We start from the raw sequence: 21,670 nt of genomic DNA on the forward strand, positions 1-21,670 counted from the left end.
AGCCAGGGGAAGAGAAGGCTCCGGGGAGACCTTGTTGTGCCCTTTCGGTGCTTAAAGGGGCTTCTAAGAAAGGTGGGGACAGACTTTTTAGCAGGGCCGGTTGTGTCAGGACCATGGGTGATGATTTTGAAATGAAAGAGGGGAGGTTCAGATTAGGTAGAAGAACGAAAATTTCACACTGAGGGTGGCGAGACACTGTCCCGGGTTGCCCAGAGAGGTGGTAGATGCCCCATCCCTGGTAATGGCGCCGGCCGCGCTGAGGCAGCTAATAACCGTCCAGGCCCTCCGGTGTCGCTCAGGTGCTCCTCAGGGAAGCCTCCACCTCATGACTTGGCTTCTCAGTCACTTGGCTCGGCCCAATAAAGCCACCGGTGCTTCCATCCCTGTTGTCTGCTGCCGTTTGTTCGCGCCGGGGCAGCTGCGTCGAGCCCGTGCTGTGACAAAGAGGGTGTCGCGGCGCTCCAGCGCTCTCCCGGGCTCCCGCTTTCAGGGTCGTGTTTCCTGCGGGGCAGCGGAGGATTAAGGTGCCCGCGGCCCGGGGCGGGCTGCGAGGGGCAGCCGCGCCCCGGCCCCGCCCGTTGGGGCCGCGTTCGGGCCCCGCTGCCGCCCCGCGGCCGTGGGCAGCGCCGGCGGCGGGAGGGGCCGCGTCCCTCCGCCACAAACCAGGGCCGCGGCAGGCGGTGGCAGAGCGGAGAGGCGGGTTGAGGTCAGTGGTGGCGGGTCCGTGCGTCCCTGCGCCCCTGCGCTGCTCTTCTCGCTGGCAGCATGAAGGTCGAGTTTGCCCCGCTTAACGTGCCCTTGCAGAGGAGAATCCAGACGGTCGCCGTGCTGCAGTGGATCTTCTCCTTTCTCCTGCTGGGTAACAGCCTTCCTCCTTCCTGCCCTTGCCTCGGACAGAAAAGGGAGAGAATCGGCTTTTTCCTTAACCAGCGTCGCCCGTGTGCATTGCGCTGTCACCCTCATGGGACAAGAGGTGGCAGGGTGGCGAGCAGCTCCCTGGCTGTCCCCTGATGGGAAGGAGCGTCACACCTCTGGGTTTGCACCTTCTCTTCCCTGAAAGCTTTGGGAAGATGTTTTTTTTTCTCTTCTTTTGGGGGAGAGTCTTTTTCTTTCTGTGGTTTCTTTCTCAATTACCATCTTAGAAACCTGGTGACCATGTCTACTCATCAAGACACCCACTGGGTTTTTGACAACTAACAACTTTTTATTGAACGTGAGCCACACTAATGCTGTGTTCGTTTTGTAACATAACTTTATATGCTGTAGTTCAATAAAATTCTTATTTAAGTAGGTGATGATGATTAGTTAAATAGACAGTGAACTGTCTTAAATGCAGCCACCTCTGTGGGTTAATGAGATATGACCCCTTCTTGCTTTACGAAAGTGCTCTTAACAATTTTATTTGATAAATGTTTCCTACCCATTATTCCCCTCTAAGCGAATTTTCCTAATATCTGAATAGCCTTCTATCATTAAACAACTATTGCCAGCAGCAAATCTTATTCTTGTGAATGGTTATCTTCAACATGATGAGTGATTTGATAAGGTAAGCTAAGCCTTAACTCTGGGAGCAGATCTGTGGATCATGTCAGCAAATGGTTATTGAGTAGCCAGTGTGGAACAAAACTGTTCTGAGGTACAGAGTGACTGACAACCTGTGCATTAGTGGAGATGTTGGGACACTTCATGATCATCTGTGCTTTAGGACTTAGGGAGAGAAGGACTGTGTGCATATTTTCCTTGTGTATCTTGGTGGTCTGATGTCTCAGCTGATATTTTTTTAGGTTGTTAGCCTCCACATAAAAGATTTGTGTATGTGGGGAAAGCCTGGAGGGCGTGAAGCACCTCCCCAGGGTAATCCTTAGCACTTGGCTGTTTTGTTACTTCTAAATTCTGTGGTTGGACTATAAACAGTTTGTGTTGTTGGCTACATTCTAAATAGCCTGTGCCTTTATTTTTCTGCTACTGAATTAAATCTTGGCTTATGCCATTATTCTAGTCTAATGATAGTGCAGTGGAAGTTCTATGGCAATGTCAGGAAATTTTTTATCATGGCCTGATTGCTGCAGACGATTGCATCCTTCTGTGCTCAGTAGAAGTGGTCAGGCTGCAGAAAATCCTCTCTTGCTTCAGTGCAGTGGGAGAAGCAGGCAGCTGTCTTCTGTAGCTGGTGCTGCCTGGAAATACATGTCAAGGAAAACGAACACAGGAGTGGGCTTACAGCTGGTTATGTTGAATTTAGTGAGTGCACGTGACCATGGAAAAACCAGTTTGCTAGAATGCTTGAATTCTGTAGGCAAATTGGTTCTAATAATAACCTTCTGCTTGTGCTTTCCTAGGGATGTTTATCTTTAGAGCTACCCAACGTGACCTTCTCATTCTGTTGGCGTGCCCTTTCAGTCAGAGGGCAGTTGGTATGGCCTAGCCAAAAAGTTTCACTTCTCTCCAGGAAAATTCTGGTGGCAGAGTCCTAAATGACTTCAAGAAGTGTGGCTAAAGACTACTCAAAATCGGTCTGAAATATGTATAAACAGTAGTTGTTGAGGACTCAGAATCTCATCATTGCTCGTAGGGCAAATCAGTGAACAAATGCTCAACAAATAGCTGCAGTAGCACTGTACCAACGAAGGTGCACTTCACACAGCAAAGCCTTGGGCAGGGTCTGCACTACGGTTATGTGGCTTGTTCTGTAGAGCGTAGGCAGAACAAACATGCCTCAGCCTCACAAAAGCTGCACAGATGTGCACAGAATTTCATTATGTACAAAAGGAACCTCTTTAAAATTCTGGCTCTTAAGTTCCTGCACTTCCCTGATCTGTGCTGTGTGCTGCCAAAGTTCCCCCTCAAGCAGAGAAAGCAGGCTTTCATTGTAGCAGGGGTTCTTCTGTTAATTACTCAGGAGTGTGAAACCAGAAGCAAATAAGTCCTTAAAACAGCTACATGTAAGAGCTGGATTAGAGAAGGGAAATGCCCAACTAACAGTGTCCCACCATACAGCTGAAACCTCTGTATGGTTTCTGATCGTGTGTGCTCTGAGTGCAGGTGACAGTAGTTTAGGTGAAGCATGAAAAAGAAAAATTGTTTAAATGGACTTCCTTTTAAAACAGGAGTGGTATCAGCCTGGAGTCTAGGAGACTAAAGCTATGAAATTGAGTCCAGCACAAGCTGGAGACTTGTGCCCGTCTCTGGAGCCCTCAACCCAAGAAGGACATGGAACTGCTACAGTAGGTCCAGAGGAGGGCCGTGCAGACAAATCCAAGTGCAAAGCCCCTCTCCTGTGAAGACAAGCGGAGGGAGCTGAGGTTGTTCAGCCTGGAGAAGAGAAGGCTCCAAGCTGACTTTAGAGCAGCCTTCCAGTATTTGAAGGGGGCCTACAGGATAGCTGGAGAGGGACTTGTTACAAAGGCATGTTGCAATAGAATGAAGGGTCATGGCTTCAAATGGGAACAAGAGAGATACAGATTAGACATTAGGAAGAAATTCTTCCCCATGAGAGTGGTGAGGCACTGGAACAGGTTGTCCAGAGAAGTTGTAGAGACTCCAAGCCGTAAGTGTCCAAAGGCAGGGGCCTGGATCGACCTGGTCTAGTAGGTGTTCCTGCCCCATGGCAGGGGACTGGATCTAGACAATCTTTAAGGCCCCTTCCAACCATGCTATGAAACTGGGAAACAGACACTAAAATGGTGCTATTCTCACCCTGTTCAGCAGCAATTCAAAACAGCTCCAGGCTGAAGTATGATTCCATGTCATTGGTGTTTCACTGCTGAAACAGCAAATTTCCGAAGTTTTGCAATTTCAGAGTACCTGCTTTGGGGAAAAAAAACTGAAGCAGGCAGTTTCGACAGATGTAGTTTTAGGCCTGTAACTTGGCTTGGCCAAGGGCTGACAGTCCCAGGGTAGATCTGGCCTCATTCCAAGCTTGTGCAGCACACGTCATGCCTGCTTGTGAAGCCACATGCTGATACCTGCTTGTGATCTCTCTGTACCATTGTCCAGCCCAAGCCCAGGCAGAAAAGTCACCTGGAGATAAGAAATCTGCTGCTGCTGGACCCACTGGGGATTAGAACAAGGAGGTTTCATCACTAATTTTTGTACTGTAAGTTTCATGGTACATATACACCAACGTAATTGTCACTGGTGATGAATGCAATGGATGTCCCTGGTGTTGAGTGTGAGATCTTTGGCTTTAAGCTTGGAAACTTTAAGAACATCAACTGAGTTAACTTTCCTGCAGTTAATAGTATGTCTGATGTCCTCCTCTTGGGAACCAGTGTAGGTTTTCTGTTTCTCACACAGCAACTGAGGAGAGATTTGCCCTTGTATGTAGATGTGCTGCAGGGGTGAGCTGTGTGCCTCAGTGCTGCGCATCTGCGATTGAGGTTCAGTTTGTGTCACCAGGTAGATCAGTATCTAGGCAGGAAGTAGGTCAAAAGGGCTCATTTAAATGCCAGACTATTTAAATAAAGAATAATCAATGGTATTTGGTTGAAGTGCTGCTTTGCAGATGCTTTACCCTTTTGTTTTTATTCCTCTCTAATGTACACAGATTAAATGCAGCATGGTAGGGAAAATAAAGCTGGAAGGTTGAGTGGGTGAGCCTCTATGCCAGCTTCTGAGCACGTGATGTGAAAAGAGACATTGGAATGTACAAAAATCACGTGTGTACAAAATAAAATGCAGAACTAGGTAACTTGGATGGAGTAAAGTACCTTGGTCAAGACAATGAGAGATGGAAGTAGGAGAGAGTTTAACTTTGTGACGAGGATACCAGGATTTTGTTTTGAGATAAGGTGGTGCTCAGGGAGAATGATGCATCTTCTGTGGCTCACTCTCTAGGTCCAGCAGTGGTGTGCTGATCTTACTGGAGATGTAGGAAGTGACGGCTGTGCATGCACCCTGGTGTTTATTTGCAAACTACTTAATAATACAAAATCAGTATGCAATAAAAGCTATACTTTACTATGCATGAAGCCACAAAATAATATGCTGAAGACTTTGTTGTGTGTTAAAACGCATCCTGTGCTCTCATGAGTTTGTGGCATGTAGGATGAAGCGCTCTGTTATTGGAACGTGGCTGGAGACAGTATTGAGTTGTGGATCTGGCTTCCCCAAAAGAATAGAAATGATGAAACATTTGCCACAGAGTGAGATATCACTGATGGAACAGTAAGTGACTTGCGTGTTGAGAAAGCAGGTGTTAGTGTAATGTGCTAAAGCAAAAAATAACAGTTCCTCAAACAGGTCATGATATTTTGTTACTTGGTGCTGATTTAATTCATCAGCTGTATCTGGCTGACTAAAGTGATCTTTTTAATGATGCTTTTTAAAAACCTCTCTTTTGATACTTAGGAAAACTCAACTAAGTTCTGTGAGCCTTTCCTGGTGTTGCTGCTTGGGTTTTGTCACTGTATTCATCTGTGAAGCTTATTGCTTGGCCAATGGGCAGGGACTGATGTGTGATCATGGAGGGTAACATGGTTTTGAGGAATGCTGCCTCTGTTAACCTTTATTGTAGGGAGAGGGTTTAACCATGCCTCAGTGTCTTGTGAGACAGGAAGCTACTGGAGAGAGTCCAGTGGAGGCTACAAAGATTATGAGAGGACTGGAGCATCTATCTGACAAGGAAAGGCTGAGACACCTGGGAATATTTAGTCTGAAGAGAGAAGACTGAGAAGGGGTCTTTTCAGTGGCGGGCAGGAGGCAAAACAATGGGGCCAGGCTCCTTGTAGTAGTGCCCAGCAACAGGATAAGGGGTAACAGGCACAAACTAGAACCCAGGAGGTTCCATTTGAGCAAGAGGGAAAACTTTCCTGTGAGGGTTCCAGAGCCCTGGACCAGGCAGCCTGGAGAGGTTGTGGAGTCTCTTTCTCTGGAGAGATTCCAAACCTGGCTGGACATTCTAATCCTGGGGAAGCTGTTTTGTGTGATTCTGCTTTAGCAGGTTCCTTGGGCTAAAGAGTCTCCAGAGCTCCCTTCCAAACCCCAGCCATGCTGGAATTCTGTGATTTGTTTTGTATTTGTTTGTATCTCTCAAAGTAAGGGGAAAATGTCATCCCACCCTGGCGTGGCAACCTGTATGTGAACATAACTCATTGTGGATGCCTAAGGAGAAATAAACAGGGAGTATATATCTTGTCTCAGGATTTGGTAATTAGTAACCAGGGGATTTACTCTATCCAGACCACTCCATCTACAAGTCAGTCATGCTTAATGCTCTGTGTATCTAGTTATCAGTATTTGCCAATGAAATGTCTGCTTGCTTGGAAACTGGAACCAAATTCCAGCATAAACAAACCTTTAAACCAGACTTTATACCAGCCTCCAAACCTTGGCATCTGAGGATTTGCATTTGTTATCATGGTAGTGTTGAAATGCAGCTCCTTCAGTAGGAATGCTCAAATATCCTTGTGACTGGGGCTCCCAGTTGTGGCCTGACGAAGGACTTCCACTACAGGAGACTGATACATATTCAACAAATGCTGACCTCCTTACCACCTCAGTCCTGGAGATTCAAGTTTTCCAGTGCAGTTAGTTTAAATCAATTCCCAGCTTGCTCTCTGCTGGACAGTATATCTGCAATGGGTAAAAAGTGGCAGCAAGTTCCTCTGCTGGTGGGAATGTGTATATTGGCAGGTTTGCATGGACTAGTAGGCTCTTAACAGAATAGGACTAACATCATGATTCTATTTTAAATACAAAAGATTTTCTAGGTAAAATCTGCCAGGCAGTGCACTGCAGAGGCATGGGTTTGCTTCCTGTTGCCTTGGCAGGTTGCCTCCTCTCAGGTGTTGCCTGTTATCTTTGGTGGGACTATTGCTGTATGGGTTACTTCATTTCAGTTTCTATCCCTTTCTTTATGATTTCTCTAAAAATTAAGGCTGATTTTTAGTGAAAGAATTCACTTAGCCAAGAAAATAATTTTTTTAATGCCAAAATCAACTTAGCAGTGGTACCTTGAAGGATAATAGAGAGGAGCAAATGGTCACTGGGGATGAAAACACCAGTGTGTGATTATCCTTGTGTGCTCCCTCCAGTGTTCTGTTCCTTAGGCATCCAGCTCAGAGGCATTGCTGCTCTGAAGACTGAAAGTGAGGGATTGTTGTGTTGTTGGAATATCAACATGGCTGTAGTTCATGAGTTGTTGTACAGTCCAAAGGTCTCTGTGTGAGCTGCTTTGTGTGGCTTTTGGCAGTACTCAGGAGAGTGGTGCTGGTTGGATTAGGATGAGTGCTTGGCGGTCTGGGGTAGGTCTGCACTGGTTGGCCGTGGTCTGCGAATTCTCTGAGATCAATGGTGGGGCTTTTCTTCTAGTAGACAACCTTAGACTTGGAGGCCCTCATAACAGATCTTACTCAAACATTTTTGACTCTTTAGTAACTCTAAGTGCATTTGGAGCTTCCAATTGTCTGAATCACCTGTGTTTCCTCAACCGAAGTTCTGGTTTTCTGCTTTCTGTTTCTGTGGTATTCTATTATTATATGAATTTGGTGCCTGCAGCTGCAAACTCAGAGCCTGTTGAATGTGTGAAGCATCAGGAGTGCAAATGTCACTGGGCAGGATGACTGCCAGTCCTGCCAGCTATCACCATGTACCAGTTTTAATCCATTTCTTGCCACAGATGAATTTCTTCATGTTGTGAATGGGGAAATGGAGGAAAGGGGACTCACCAGTGCTGGTTGGCAAACTGGATGTTCCGAGTCCCAGATTTGTCTTAATCCCTATTTTATTTCCCTGCATTGTTTCAAGACACCACAGAGATATTTTCAAAGCTTTAATTCAAATTCAAGCAAAAATGTATGCTTACAGTGCACAGTGGAGCTACACCCAATCAGACAACGATGAAATGATGAATTCCAAGTTACTCACTTTTTGCCTGGAATTTGCTAATGAGTTTACATGGAGTTATTGTCATTTATTTACTCACTATCTTCTCTGAAGGAGAAAACACTGGTTTGTGTTTATAGGCTCATTGGGTTTGAGTCATCAGTGTTTAACTCATTTTTGCAGGCTATTAAAGCATTGAAATAATGAGGTATGGTAGGAGGAATTTGCTTTGTGTGTCTCATTGCAAATGCAACAGTAAATCAGCTTTGTCCTACAAGATTCTGAGCTCCCCTCAGGAAGTGCTGGCAGCACACTTGCGTTTCATACCTTACCTGCAGGTAGGAACGTGTCCCAGCTAAGGAGAGCAGTGAACTTGTTGATCTTGTGTTTGTTTCCCTAGTGTTACAGTTGCTGTCTGGCACTTCTTACTGCTGATTTAATGAGCTCTTACAGCAAGGATGCAAAGCACCTTTCAGATATTTGGCTTGGAATACTGATGGCAAAAAGCAGTGTGATTCTACACTGAGCCAAAAGTCCTGCAAGGAAGGGTGGGAAATAGAGGTACTTGTGTAACAACTTGAAATTAATTGATTTATGGCAATTAAAAAAAACTTCTCGTACTTATTCAAACTTAGATGGTGAACCTTGGTATCTCCTCCAGATTAGCATTCCTAGAAATGTCTGTAGTTTCAGGATCTCTTCTTCAAAGAACAGAAAATTACTTTTCCTCAAAGTATCTCTGTGTCCTACTTTGGAGTGTTGCTGGTGTGGGATTCCCAGAGAGTTCTTTCCCTGGAGCAGTGAAATCTGTTGTCATCTTTGACCTCTGTTACTCGTCCTGCATGAACGATGTTCTCTAGGACGCAAAATAACTTTTGGAGTTTTTCACATATACTTTGGAGGTCAGTGGGCTTCAGTTAGCTGTGGTATTTTTCTAGAGCTCTTATTGAGGTGCTGCTCTGTGCAAGACTGGGGCTGCCTGTTTAGCCAGGAAGCAGTAAGCTTTTCCACTGATGGTACTGAGGAATAGCATAGCCTTCAAAACAGTAGATTTGATCTGGTTCCTTTCTCCCTTCCTCGGAACAAATACAATTCCTTATTTTTCAGTTCATTCCCTGACAGATATGGGAATGTTCTTCCCCTTCTTTCCTACTCTAACCAGCACTTTGCTTGCTTGTCGTTCTTAGCCTGTGCCTGTGACAACATGTGCCTGTCTACTCTGAAGACACAGTAAAAGTAGGCTGAAATTCAGAAAGCAAAAAAAAAAAAGGATTCAGGTTGGAGAAAACACCAAGTACCCATGGGCCAAGTTAAGCAAGTTAAGCTCTGAATTTCATCATCTTGAAACAGGTGTTTTCACCCTCAATGTGACAACATTCACACTGAGCTGACTTAGCTTCCATGATAAAAAAATCTAGGCAGGGAAATTAAAGTCTTAAAAAGAGGCAGGTGTGATTAATGCTTGCTGTGGATCTCCTTTTTTGTCCCTTGTAGCAGAGGTTTGCTGTGGATTCTTTGTGATCCTGATCCTGGGCAACTTCTGGTTCCTCGCTGTTCTGTACCTGCTGTGGCTGTACCTTGACTGGGAAACCCCCTGCAGAGGCGGCCGACGGTCCCAGTGGGTCAGAAGCTGGACTGTTTGGAATTACTTTAGGGAATACTTTCCCATTCACGTGAGTAAAAGTTTCCTTGCAGAACTGTAAGTGTTGGAACAGAAATAGCTCGAGTAGCCATGAGTGTAGGCAAACATCTAAGCTAAGCATCTTCAGTAAAATTTGAATACTTACTCCAGTATGGATACTAAACGTCTTTGTAAACCATGGGAAGTCTGGGATGTAGTGACAAAAAGGGGGCAAGGGCTGATTTTCTGCTTGGACTGTTGGGTCACAAGATCCCCACCACAGTAAATGGTGGACCTCCTATCTTGAGATATATCCATTTAAAATCTGTTTAGTGGTAAAACATGGCAGAAGTTTAAAGTGCCCAGGCAGAAATGAACTGCCATCAATTCTGTGTCCTGTCAACGTGCCATCTCCATGCTTGTTGGTTTTGACAATCCTGAGGTAAATATTATGATATCCTCCACTTGTCTCTATTTTTCAGCTTATAAAAACGTCAGATCTCAGTCCAAATCACAACTACTTACTTGGCTTTCACCCTCATGGGGTTCTGGTAGCTGGAGCCTTTGGAAACTTTTGCACCGGTTCAAGTTTCAAAAATTTATTTCCTGGGCTTACTCCATACCTTCATATCATGCCCATCTGGTTTGGCTGCCCCTTCTTCAGGGAATACATAATGAGTGCTGGTAGGTAAAAGCAGAATGTCTCAACTGTTGCTCCATGTTACAGCTTCTGCTTTAAATGTAGAGTCTGTACTTATCAATATTAATTCCCTTTCAGAAGGCTCAGCGTTGGTGCTAGGTTAAACCTGGTTTATGGTGACCTGTTGTTGCAAAACGATTTGAAACATTTAATTCATGGTTTTATTAAACTCTGTCACTGAGGATTTTTCTTTCTGAAAACAATTGCTGGTTTTCCCTTGAACTGAGCACGAGCTATTTACTAGGGCACATTAGCATTGCTTAGTCATTGTGCAGACACTTGTAAAACAAATTGAGGATAATCTCTTGCTGAAAGGCTTGAAGTCCTGCTCATTACAAATATCTTTCTAGTGAGAAGCTAATTATCTACTTCTGACTGAGGTCCCATCTTGCAGATTTGTGTAATTTTAGTGATGATGTAAACTATCTAAAGACAAGAACTTTTGTTCTTTGATCAGTGAGTTCTTTATGACAAGTTTTGAGCAGCACTTGTCATAAAGGGGTTATGTTCATGACAAGATAGAAATAAACAGTAATGTTTGAGGAACAGAAGAATGTGTAATGAAATCAGCATTAGTGTTGCTCTACAGTAGTTTAATTCAGGAGTCATTTTACTTAAATAGTTCTTAGTTTACTGCTTTAAACTAGAGTGTTTGGGTAAGAATGTTCTAGTGCACAAGAGTGGGTTTGGGAGACAGAGCTCTAGCTCTGGGAGACAAGAGCTCTAGCTCTTATTCCTGGCTGCAGCACAGACTGTGATGTCAGATAAGCTCTGCAACTGTTCCATTTGTGGAAGCGTGCCTGGGATGCTGCTCAGGCTAATATCAGAATTGCATATCTATGTATACTTCAACACACCTGAGACTGCCCTTCCATGCAAACGTGATTTCTGAGCAGATTCTTTCAGGCTTAAAATGTTAAGGGATTGGCAGTGGTGGAACAGGATAATTTAAAACACTGCCCAGCCTGAAAGTCAGCTTTGCGCATTTTTGGCATCTTGACTGGTAGGAACAAATATTTACCTGCTGGTTGAGAAACAACTCAAGTGAAAAGCATGATAAGGGAACAGCAGCATTGTAGCTTATTTCTTACAGCCTTGTAGCTGATAAAACAGAGAGGACCTTTGGTATAGTACAGGTTATCAGTCAAATCATTAAACACTTAAAGCCATGCTCCTATCACACTGTTTCATCTCCCAGTCTTGAGCTGCCTGTCTCCAAAGCCTGCCAGGCTACAGTTGTCGTGGGGCAGAGCAGCTGCAGCACTACTGAGCTGCAGGGAACAGTGCCCTGCATGTAGGCTGGCAGCTCAGCTTCAGCATGGAGATACATTTGTTCTGGGAAAAGACAGTGATTCTGTCCCCTGTCTCTTCATCCTGATGAGGGGTGAACAAGACTCACTTAAATTATTTGTGAGTCTGAGGTCAGCTGCATATTCTGAGTAACAATGTATGTAACTTGGCAAGTGGAAGTAGCGTTTGATTGAGGTCTGAAGTTGCTCCAGTAGGAAGCTGTTCCTCTTGGAATTCTTCAAAACTAGATCGCAGTCATGTTCCCTTTCTTCTGAGATTTTCATAATCCATGTTGTAATGTCCCTACTAGGAAAAAAAAATCAAGTGGGTAACAAGAGATGAAATGTTTGCTTAGTGTCCAAAAGAGCATGTTTTGATACTAGTCCTGCAGGAAAAAAGAAAAAAAGCTAAAAAAAACCCAACCCCAAATTAAAAAAACCCATCCCAAAGTCCCCCAAACCAGCAACATTTGATCTCTATATTGTCATTTAGACTATACTAATTGAACACACTCTCGCTACAACACTGCCTTCACTATAAGAAAGGCATTGAAGTGCTGGAGCAGGTCCAGAGAAAGTCAGTGAAGCTGGTGAAGGGTCTGGAGAACAGATCTTGTGAGGAGCAGCAGAGGGAACTGCGGTTTAGCCTGGAGAAAATGAGGCTGAGGGGAGACCTTCTCTCTCTCTACAACTACCTGAAAGGTGTTTTCCAAACCGATTCTATGATTCTGTGAACACGCTATACTCAGACATGACTTCTGGGTAAATGGGTACCACCATGAGTGTCTGAAGTAGAGCTTAGAAAGGGGATTTTCTAAAGCACTGAGTTCAGAGCAAGGTGTCAGTTGATGTTAAAGGCTCATACAGCAGCATACCTCTGATTAGAAATACCAGGATTGACAGGAATACCAGGAAAGCTTCATATATTCTGAGCAACCTGATCTAGTGTGAGGTGTCCCTCACACTAGGGTTGGAACTAGATGATCCTTGAGGTTCCTTCCAACCCTGACATTTCTATTTGATTCTATTTGTGATTCTATTTGAGCCTAAATAGATTGATGTGAGCCTTTTCTGCTGCCATGCCACTGCCTTAGACAGAACTGCTGCTTTATAGCTTCAAAGGGGATCAGCTTGGCACTGTAGATCTGTGTTTGAGTTCACAAGTCCTCTATTCATTCTGTTAAACCCTCTGTCCCTGTGTTTATATGCATCTGCTGTATGGCTTTAGCTCCTGCTTTTCAGCAGTATCTGCTTCCATTCAGCTCTTCTGTTCTTGGGCACAGAAGCTCTCTGAGGGGGGGTTACACTGGCAGAAGAGCACACTCTTCTCTGACGATCTCAAGACTTCTGTGATCAGCAAGCAGCATTTAGCTCATCAGTGTGAAATCAGAGGACATACCTAAGACCAAATCTGTTGCAGAGTGAGGGAGTTGAACCCAACCCTTTGAACCCTGTCCTGTGCTGTAATCATTCCGAAATATCATTTAGGTATTTTAAAATATGTCTTAAATTCCACTGTACTTATACATGAAGATCCAGTGGTCACTCTTGCAATATTTGCTCCTGAAGGAATGGTTTCTGCATCCAAGGAGAGCGTCTCACACGTGCTGAATAACAAAGGAGGTGGCCACGCGTCCATCATCGTGATCGGAGGAGCAGAGGAATCTCTGAATGCACATCCTGGAAATTTAACTTTGAACATCCTGAAGAGGAAGGGCTTTATTAAAATGGCCTTGAAGCATGGGTAGGTTTCCCATCTGGGCTGCTGCAGCAAGCATACTTTGAGTACAGATTGATAATTAAATATCGTTCTTATTCTTTGCAGTAAACTCATAATAACTCATAATTAGAATTTGAAAGAGTTACTTGTCCAAGAACGTGCAGATATCTGGCACAGGAGCCAGTCTGTCCACCTAGAGTCAATCTGGGAGTGTTGAAAACTCCCTGTAACTTTCATAATTTATGAGCTGTGGGTGTTACTAGCATGTCTTGGTGTTTTGTTTCACATGTTTTCTCTACTAGCAAAGAGTAAGAATTATGAAATGAATTAGTAAACCTTGCCTATTACTGCTGAGTGGAGCAGATGTTCTGATTTCTATTCCATCCTAATATAACCTCAATTTACAGAATTTATTCATCTTTTTAAGCAAACAAAAAAATTAGAAAGCTAGGACCTGTTTTACAAAATCACTGAAAACTGTGGTGTAGGGTAGTTTATATTCACCTTCATTCTGAAGACTTTATTTTGAAGATTGCAAAAGTATATTTCTGTGAATTTTTTGGTGCAAATGTCAAGAAAAAGTAGCTTGTAACTATCAAGCAGCTATCAGTGTGAAACTAAACAGAGGTGGTGTTTATATTTTCTGAGTGTAAGCAGTTGTGTTTGTGCTGGACTGGTCTAGATGTGCACTGGAAGTATTGCAAGCAATGACTTGTTCTTGCTGAACTTTCTGAACAGCTCCCAGGATTATATATTGACATGTGAAGCAAGGAGATAAACATGTTAGCCTTGAGAAATCTGTAAACGGTTTTTAAGCTATTAACTGGACAAAAAGTGGTCTCTGAGAAGAAGAGCTCTCTGCACACAGAATAAGGTCACTATTCTGTGTCAAAATTCCAAGAGGGTCTCTTATAAAGAGCCTCTTACAGGACCTATTCTCTGACAGAAAGTAACGTTTTAGTCTGGTTTGTACCCAGAAACACTTGTCAATTTCAATTCACACTTTACTGCCTAAACGAGTCTTTACTCAATATCTGCTCAATATACTGCTGATTATGTATCAGTGGGATATATATATATATATATACACAGATACATATACAGTGGGATCCTAAATACCATCAGTAGCTTTTATTTATTAACCTTCAAGTTTAGAAAAATATTTAGGGGCACTTTTGTTTGAGCTTGTCCCCAAATGTCTGATCTGTCAAATCACAAAGGATGGTGTTTATCTCTCATCTAAACTGATTTGGATTGAGAAACTAGGTACACCCGTGGCCTTGATTTCAAAAGCATTCCCCCACACAGCAACAATATTGGGACACTTACAAAACACAGGGATGGCCACTTCTGCCCCTATGAAGTCCTCTGTTCATGTGATGGTCTTCCCCTGAGAGGGACTTAGTTGTCTGCAGCACTCCATTGGGACTGTCTTTGCCCGAGCAGCTTGAAGCTTGCCCCTCACACACAGTCACCTTAACCAGTAGACTACAGGTCATCATGGGGCTGAGCACCAGCAAGAATAAACCTGCTTCTGTGTAAAGTGTAGGAACCCTGACCTCATTTCTGTACAGCAGGGCTGTGATGCAGTAGGTCAGCATGACTGTAGCTGTTACAGTTCTTGCAGCACTCTTGGTAGTCATAGAGTCACAGAATGGGTTGGGTTGGAAGGGACCTCTAAGGGTCATAGGGTTCAAACCACCTGCAGTGATCAGGGACATCTTCAAGTAGAACAGGTTGATAAGAGCTCTGTCCAACCTGACATTGAAGGGTTCCAGGGATGGGGACATCTCACTGGGTAACCTTGGACAGTGTCTCACCACTCTCAGCATAAAAGATATTGTCCTCTATGTAGTCTAAATCTCCTCTCTTTTAGTTTTAACTATCACCCTTTGTCCTGTCACAACAGGCCCTGCTAATATGTCTGTCCCCATCTTTCGTATAGACCCTTTTAAGTACTGAAAAGCCACTATAAGGTCCCTGGAATCTTCTCTTCTCCAGGCTGAACAACATCAACTCTTTCAGCCTGTCCTCACAGGGGAGGGATTCCAGCCCTCAGATCATTTCTGTGACCTCCTCTGGACCCTCTCCAACAAATCTTTTTCTCTCCTGTGCTGAGCTCTCCAGAACTACTTTCTCACAATTAACAAAACCTCCTGCAGGGAGGTTGTAGCGAGGTGGGGGTCAGTCTCTTCTGGCTAGTAATAAGTGATAGGATGAGAGGAAATGGCCTCAAATTGCACCAGGGTAGGTTTAGATTGGATTTTAGAAGAAACTCCTTCACTGAAAGGGTTATCAAACACTGGAACAGGCTTCCTGGAGATGTGGTTGAACCACCATCCCTGGAGGTAATTAAAAGATGCTGAGATGTGATGAGGGACATGGTTTAGCACCAGACTTGGTAGAGTTAGATAATGGTTGGACTTGATGATCTTAAAGGTCCTTTCTAACCAAAATAATTCTATGATTCCAAGATGGGAAACAAGTTTTCAACTCAAGTAGAAATGAATGGCTGCAGGAGGCTGGAACGAGGTGGGCGAGGAGAATCACCTGAAATCAGCACCTGCATATTTTTCTGGTTCTTTTAATCTGCATCACCAAATACCAAGAGAGGAACAGGCAATGAAGAGAGCAGGGGCAATGCAGAGACCTGTGCTGTCTGGCCCTGGCTTCTCTACCACCAGCACAGAGCAGCCATGGTTCCTCAGCCAGGAACTTGTCAAACATGGCCTGATTATGTCAGCCAAAGTTCTCTGCGCCCTTTAAAAGACATTTTGTCCTGAGTTAATACCGATATCTGATATGAAGTGAAGAAATCCTGACACAAATGATGCATCAGCTACCTTATCTTTAGTTACACAACCATAAGTTACTTATTTCTCTGTCTCAACCTCCTACAGAGCATCTTGCAAAAGCCTTTACTAGATTAAAACAAATCCCACAGTGTCAGGGTACTGTTGCACCACAAGATGTTCCTGTTTGTGTTGTAGTAATAAGTGGAGCGTTTACCCAGCCACACTATGTACCAGGGTCTCCAATATTTTCTTTACAGGTGGCTTGGTGATAAATGCTCTATTTGAGGAAGACTCCAGTCTGAACAGTGCGTGGGACTGATGATCTTTGGGGGTCCTGCGGCTTAAGAAGCTGTAGGCGCAGGTAGTTTTTCTGTCCAGGGTGGGTTTGATTTTCTACATCTCTGTCCTCAGTGCATCATCTTCAGGCACTCAGAGCTGTGCATTAATTGATCTCAAGAACATGAGGGCAATGCTGCTATTTTACAGTAAGATTTTCTTCAAAGATAGTGTGGGCTGTGTGGAGCTAAGATAAAGAAGCTAAGGCTTAATTAAGTAATTTTATTTCCCTAATTTAATTTACCTAAGTAAAGCAAATAAAATATCTCTGTATCCTTCAGAGACTGCTTAGGATTAATATGCTCTTTGTTCTTTATACTCTGTGGAATACTATGTGATGAAACTTAAGCATATTGCAGTCCAGGTTTTAAACATAGCGGTGTTTTCGGCTGCCGGGACAACTGCACTGATTCCATCAGCCAAAGCAGCTTGTCCAGGAGCTAGTCAGTGCCTTTCCTCCCAAGCCAGTTCCTGAAATGAATGAGAATTCATTAGCTGTACAAGAGCCAAAGACAGTTAGTGTAATTTCTGTGGGTAGCATTTGACCTCTGGTAATAATGGATTAAGGGTAGTGTTTTCAGAGTAGTCTGGAGGAAGCAGGATTTCACTGGGAACCGGAGAGCAGAGGAACTTGGCATTGCACTCGCGGCTGTACAGATGTCTGGTTTTTATCAGGATGTTTGTGCTGAAATCAGGAGAGTGCCTTGCTCCGGTCAAAAGGCAGAGCAAAGCCAAGATCTGGTTTTGATGCCCGCCAGCTGGGAGCATTATAAGGTTAGCAGTCAGGCTTCTTTGCTTGCCAAGGGAGAAAATGCAGCGGAACAAGGGTGGACTTGCTGAAATAGTGCTGGATAAGATCATCATAATTATTATAATATATCCAATTATTCATTTTTATGGTTAAGAACAGTCATAAAAAGTTGCGATGGGTAACAACCAGCTAAACACGGCCCAAAAGCTAGTACCTAGTTATATGCCAATCACTTTTTTGGTGTTTTTTAAACCCCAAAACCCCAAAGCAGCTGCATATCAGGAGCCAAATGCCTGCTGCTGCTGAAGTCCAGAGCTGCTGGGACTTTCTGAGCTGGTTGCTGTGAAACCATTGCCACGCTGCTGATGTGAGCCGCAGTGAAGCACAGGCTGATGTCAGTTCTCAATGTGCTCATTGTTTTCCAGGGCTCATCTGGTCCCTGTCTTTTCCTTTGGTGAGAATGAGCTGTTCAAGCAAGTTGCAAACCCCAAAGGGTCATGGCTCAGGAAGATACAGGAGAAGCTGCAGAAGATAATGGGCTTTGCTTTACCACTCTTTCATGCAAGAGGAGTATTTCAATACAGCTTTGGCTTAATACCCTACAGACGACCTATTCATACTGTGGGTGAGTTCCTTGTGCTTTTCCTGGTGCTTTTCAAGTGTAACTCTATAAATCTCTTTTAACAGAAACAATTGGTTATTGTGCCTCTAAAGCAAGTATATGAGGTTTCAAATCAATATTGCCTTCTTTTCCTTTTGTTTTGAATTTCTGTCCTTCTCCAGTTAAAAGAGGGGAATCATTTCTTCCTTTCCCCTTTCTGCCCCAGGTCAAATCTTATTACACAGATGAAAAGTGTGGTCAGCAGATCAAGGGAAGTTCTTCTCCCATTCTGCTTTGCCCTAGTGAGGCCATAGGTGGACTATTGTGTCCAGCTCTGGGCTCCCCAGTTCAAGAGAGAAAGAACTACTGAGGAGTGTTTAGTGGAGGCTACAAAGATGATGAGGGGTCTGGAACATTTCTCTAACGAGGAACATGAACAGAAACAGCCCCAGGTCTCAGATAGAACAGGCTTCCCAGGGAGGTGGTTGAATCCCCCTCCCTGGAGGTGTTTAAAGGATACAGAGATGTGATGCTGAGAGACAAGGTTTAGCCAACAGATTTGATAGAGTTAGATAGCAGTTGGTCTTGATGATCTCAAAGGTGTTTTCCAACTAAAATAATGGTATGATTTTATGATTTACTGCAAGGACAGGAGCAACCCATGGCTAAAGCATAGGAGTGCTTCAAATCAGCAAGACCAGAGTCTTGCAACACAATTTGTTGTATGATCTTGGGAAATCCCTTACTTTTGGTGTCTTTGTTTCCTCATATTTGGAAACTATCACCATGTCCTTGCATTTTTGGGGAAGGGTGTCTTGGTGTGGCTCAAAATAGCTTGGAAGGTGTTGGCTCCTGAAATCTGCAGAATCACACTGAGCATCACGTGAGCCCATCAGCCACATTGATAACGTGGCCAGGTATCTGCAAGTTTCCTCCTAATTAAGAAGCCTAAAGCAAGGAGATGCCATTCAACATAACCCAAGGCCTGTGAAGTCTGAGTGGTTTTGGTTTGGCAAGGGAAGTCCTTCTGTTTTTCCTGATAGTTGTTATTGCTGCTTTTCAGAAATAGCATCAACTCTAACACAGCTGGAGAGGGACTTGTTACAAAGACACGTAGTAACAGGATGAGGGGTAATGGCTTCAAACTGGAACAAACCAGATTTAGATTAGACATTAGGAAGAAATTCTCCTTTATGAGGATGGTGAGACACTGGAACAGGCTGTTCAGAGAAGTTGTGGAAGCTCTAAGCCTAAGCAAGAGTTCAAAGGCAGATTGGATGGGGCCTTGACCAACCAGGTCTAAGTAGGTGTTCCTGCCTATGGCAGGGGGGTTGGAACTGGATGATCGTTAAGGTCCCTTCCAACCCAAACAATTCTGTGGTTCTATGATTATATGATGTCAAACTGAGCAGGTTGCTTAAAGCTGCACAGATAATTAGAGAGATTAATGTAGTTTCCAGTTCCAGAATAAACTTCCGCTCTTAGGAGAAGATTGCTGCAGAAGAGCTTGGGGGTCATTTGGTGTTTCTAAACATGCTTCTGTGTCTACTGATTTCACACCCCCAAAGGTATTGTTCAATTCAGGGCTAGGTTTTCACCCTGAGCCACATAAAGTCTGAATTTCAGCACCATGTAGGGCCTGAGAGCTGTTGACAGCTGAAGCTACAGCAGGAAAATGCAGAATCAGCCCTTTTGTGGTTCTGGCTAGACTTCCCTTCACTTTAGTCAACACCATCCAATTTGAAGCGGAACATCTGTTGAAAGAGATTTTCAGGTGCCTTTGTCAAAGCTCCTGGGGAGTGCTTTTAACTCTCTGCTTTTCTCCAGACTTCCTCTGTAACCTCAGCTGGGTCTGTTAAGCTCTTGGTGCCTCCAGTGCAAGAACAGCTGTCAAAATCCGTAGTGATTGAACAAGACAAGGGAGGCTGAGGTCATGGGAAGCTTCTCTGTGTCTCACAGGCTTGATAGCTGTAGCTTTCAGCGGAGGAGCTGGCTGTCCACTGGAATTCCCTCCTGTGCTCCTTTTTGCTCTTGCTCACAGCAGGTAGCATGCTTTGTGCAGCAGCTGGAGAACACCTCACTTGGAGTGACACTTGTGGGCAATGGATATTTCACAGACACCTTTGAGGGTCTGGGGATTTTATATGTTATCACTTTCTATGATGAGGCAGCCAACAACATATCTGGTGCTGGCACAGCAATAGCTACGTTGAACTAATCAGAGAGTATCCATATTTCCTTCAGCCTTGCTCCTGTGCCTTTGTCGTTGAGGGCACCAGTGCCCTTGTAGAAATGTCCCTCACACTGGATACCTTTAGTATTCAGGTCAGAGGACATTGATTTTTTTTTTTTTTAATGCTGTTTTGAACTTGTGAAGTACTACTCTGATGTCAAGACAGCACACAGCCTATGGGATTACATGTTAAAGTGCAAACTGCCCCTTAAAGTTGAGCTTAACCTGCTTCTCATCAGCCCTCTTGCTGCTGAACTGGAATGATGAGGGTTTCAAATTCATTTCATCTGAACTGGAGCAAAAGTGGAGAACCAGACCCAGGATTCAGGTTTATGAAGAACATGCCCCAAGGCAAGAGAATCGTGCTGTCATTCTGCCACCTTACTGGGAACAGTGATGGAATTGGTACAGGAGGGAGAGCTTTTCTGCTTCAAAAGAGACATCAATGAAGCTAATTAATGCTACTGTTGTGTTTGATTTGCAGTGGGAAGCCCCATCCCTGTAAAACAGAACCTGAACCCCACCACTGAAGAGATTGAACAGCTACATGCATTGTACCTACAGAAACTCAGAACATTATTTGAAGAACACAAAAGAAATTATGGGATCCCCGAGCACAAAACTCTCGTTTTTGAGTAGGGAATGACAATCTGCATTTTCAAACCTTATGGAAAAAGCCAGTGTATGGTGAAAGATGCCTTTCCTGCAATCTGTATTTTGCAATCTGTAATCATCCTTGTGTAAGGAACAATTTTAAGAAGGGATTATTAGATGGTTTATTGATTTTTATCTTGCTGTATTGGGAAAAATTAATCCTTAGGGTGTGAAGCTCGAAGCCAGTGCTGTTTTGAGTTGTCCTTTTAGGTTCATCCGTACCAGAAATGGTAGTAAGACACTCCACACAGGTGTTTGTACAACCATAGTTTGAGCAGAATTTGCCTGAGCATGAGAATATGAGCAGGAACAGTATAAACCTGAGAAGTCTTTGATGAGGAGTTCAGAGACTTACCAGCATGTATCAAACACAACATCAGGTTGGTCTCTGAAAAGCAGGAGACCCTGCTGCTCTTCCATTGAAATGAAGGTGTATGTTTGCTGCAGAGGGCTTTTATGAGCTATTTGCATGTGAATTCAAGGCTAAATAGGAGCTTTCTGCCCTGGAGAGGATATCAGCAAAAGCGGTTTGTCCGAGTTACAGAGCAGAGTAGACCCTCTTTGGAGGAGTACAGTGGTGCAGTTTGCTGGGTGGTAGGAAGCACTGAATGATGTGACTTTTTTGGACAAGCTATGCTTGAGGTCATTGGTTTGGAAGATGAAGCAGCTTTGTTTGGTGGTTCCAGGCACAGAGGAGATTGTGTCAAGGGCTAGGGCTGGGCAGGCCACTGAACAAGTGATAGACCGTCTCCCCAAAGGGAAGAGAAAGGGAATAAGGGACAGAGACTGATGGGTTAGAAAATAAAACTAAACCAGCTTGAATGGAAATAATGACAATAAAATGAAATAGATGCAAACCAATATCAAACCCAGCCCCCCTGATGGCAATGACATCACTGTCACCACTGATGCTGTGGCAGAAGTCCCAGACTGAACTGAGCAGCAGACAGGAACCAGATTCAGGGAGTGGATTCTGGAACTGGATTGAGGAATGCACATATCAGGATTGAAAGCAGAATGGACTGAGGTCTTCCTCAGACTGACCATTGAAGAAGAGGCTTGACCTTGGTGATCCCTCAGCTTTGTACTGACTATGACATAGGTGGGATGGAATTCCTGAAGAGTCTGAGCAGAAAAGTCAAATCA

General features: G+C 44.0%; 1 protein-coding gene across 1 annotated transcript; it reads left to right on the forward strand.

The window, feature by feature from the left end:
• Positions 1-765: 765 nt before the first annotated feature.
• Positions 766-20,509, forward strand: MOGAT1 (monoacylglycerol O-acyltransferase 1). Its single transcript, XM_054385980.1, has 6 exons — positions 766-859; positions 9,319-9,497; positions 9,928-10,129; positions 13,004-13,178; positions 17,462-17,661; positions 20,355-20,509. The coding sequence occupies exons 1-6, from the start codon at positions 766-768 to the stop codon at positions 20,507-20,509; spliced, it is 1,005 nt and encodes a 334-aa protein (XP_054241955.1).
• The last annotated feature ends 1,161 nt before the right edge of the window (positions 20,510-21,670 follow it).

This window comes from Indicator indicator, chromosome 13, assembly GCF_027791375.1.
Source record: "Indicator indicator isolate 239-I01 chromosome 13, UM_Iind_1.1, whole genome shotgun sequence".
Classification (NCBI taxonomy): domain Eukaryota; kingdom Metazoa; phylum Chordata; class Aves; order Piciformes; family Indicatoridae; genus Indicator; species Indicator indicator.